Source organism: Quercus suber, unplaced genomic scaffold (assembly GCF_002906115.3).
Source record: "Quercus suber isolate HL8 unplaced genomic scaffold, Cork oak 2.0 scaffold_337, whole genome shotgun sequence".
NCBI classification, from domain to species: Eukaryota; Viridiplantae; Streptophyta; class Magnoliopsida; order Fagales; family Fagaceae; genus Quercus; species Quercus suber.
The window spans coordinates 587,030-587,931 of NW_027069789.1; the positions used below are offsets into that span (position 1 = coordinate 587,030).

The window sequence follows — 902 nt, forward strand, 5'->3', positions numbered from 1 at the left end:
CACACTTGGCCCCCCCCCCCCGCCCCCACCTCTCTCTCTCTTCACTCTCTCTCACTTTCCTTTTTTGATAATTGTTATGACTATTTTGGAGTTAGACACATTTCTCATGCACCTGGAATATTTATCATGACATAGTAATGCAAGTTGTTCAGCTTTAATGAAAGCATCAGGTGAATACTATTATCTGTCTTGTTAGATTACATCACTGTGGAAGAGTCTGCTCCTGAACAAGAGATTTTATCAGTGCTTAACATTCCTCCTGGAAAAATGGGACTTGTAATTGGTAGAAAAGGAGCTTCCATCTTGTCAATCAAAAACTCTTGCAAGTAAGTCCCTTATTCTGCGTGTGTTGGTGGGGTAGGTTGTTGTTTGTTTGTGTGTACTGGTTTATTGATTTGGCATGCATATTATTGCAGTGCTGAAATTCTTATTGGAGGTGAGAAGGGACCGCCTGACAAGGTCAGTTCACAATCTTCGTTCAACAAGTTCACATTTATGACTTCTTAATTTTTAATTACTTGCTACAATATTTATGGAGCTTTATTATTCATGAAAAATCACCTCCTGCCCTCCATATACTTTAATTGTCACCAATACATGGATCTTCTTGTAGGTGTTCATAATTGGACCAGTTAAGCAGGTGAGGAAGGCAGAAGCCATTGTAAGGGGTAGGATGTAAGAAAACGTTCATCAAGCCTTTTATTTAATAATTTTTGACAGAATTATGAACATGAATCTGCATAGTTCTTGTATACCAACTCAATACAATCACCAAAAGATGTCTTGGTGTAGTATTGTTGACACACAAATTGCACTTGCTCCTATTTAACATGATTGTTATAAGCCAGCCATGATTGGAAAACATTGAACGAATTTGTGAACTTTGAGACGTATCACCAACA

At 37.9% G+C, this 902-nt stretch overlaps 1 protein-coding gene across 1 annotated transcript in view; it reads left to right on the forward strand.

Annotated features, from left to right (window-relative positions):
* LOC112039396 (uncharacterized) overlaps positions 1–902 on the forward strand; it is a 7,937-nt gene extending 7,035 nt beyond the window's left edge. The window contains exons 8-10 of the mRNA XM_024072268.2: positions 197–326; positions 417–459; positions 614–902. Of these exons, the coding sequence (XP_023928036.2) occupies positions 197–326; positions 417–459; positions 614–679 (239 nt within the window). The 3' untranslated portion in view covers positions 680–902. The remainder of the gene's footprint in view (positions 1–196; positions 327–416; positions 460–613) is intronic.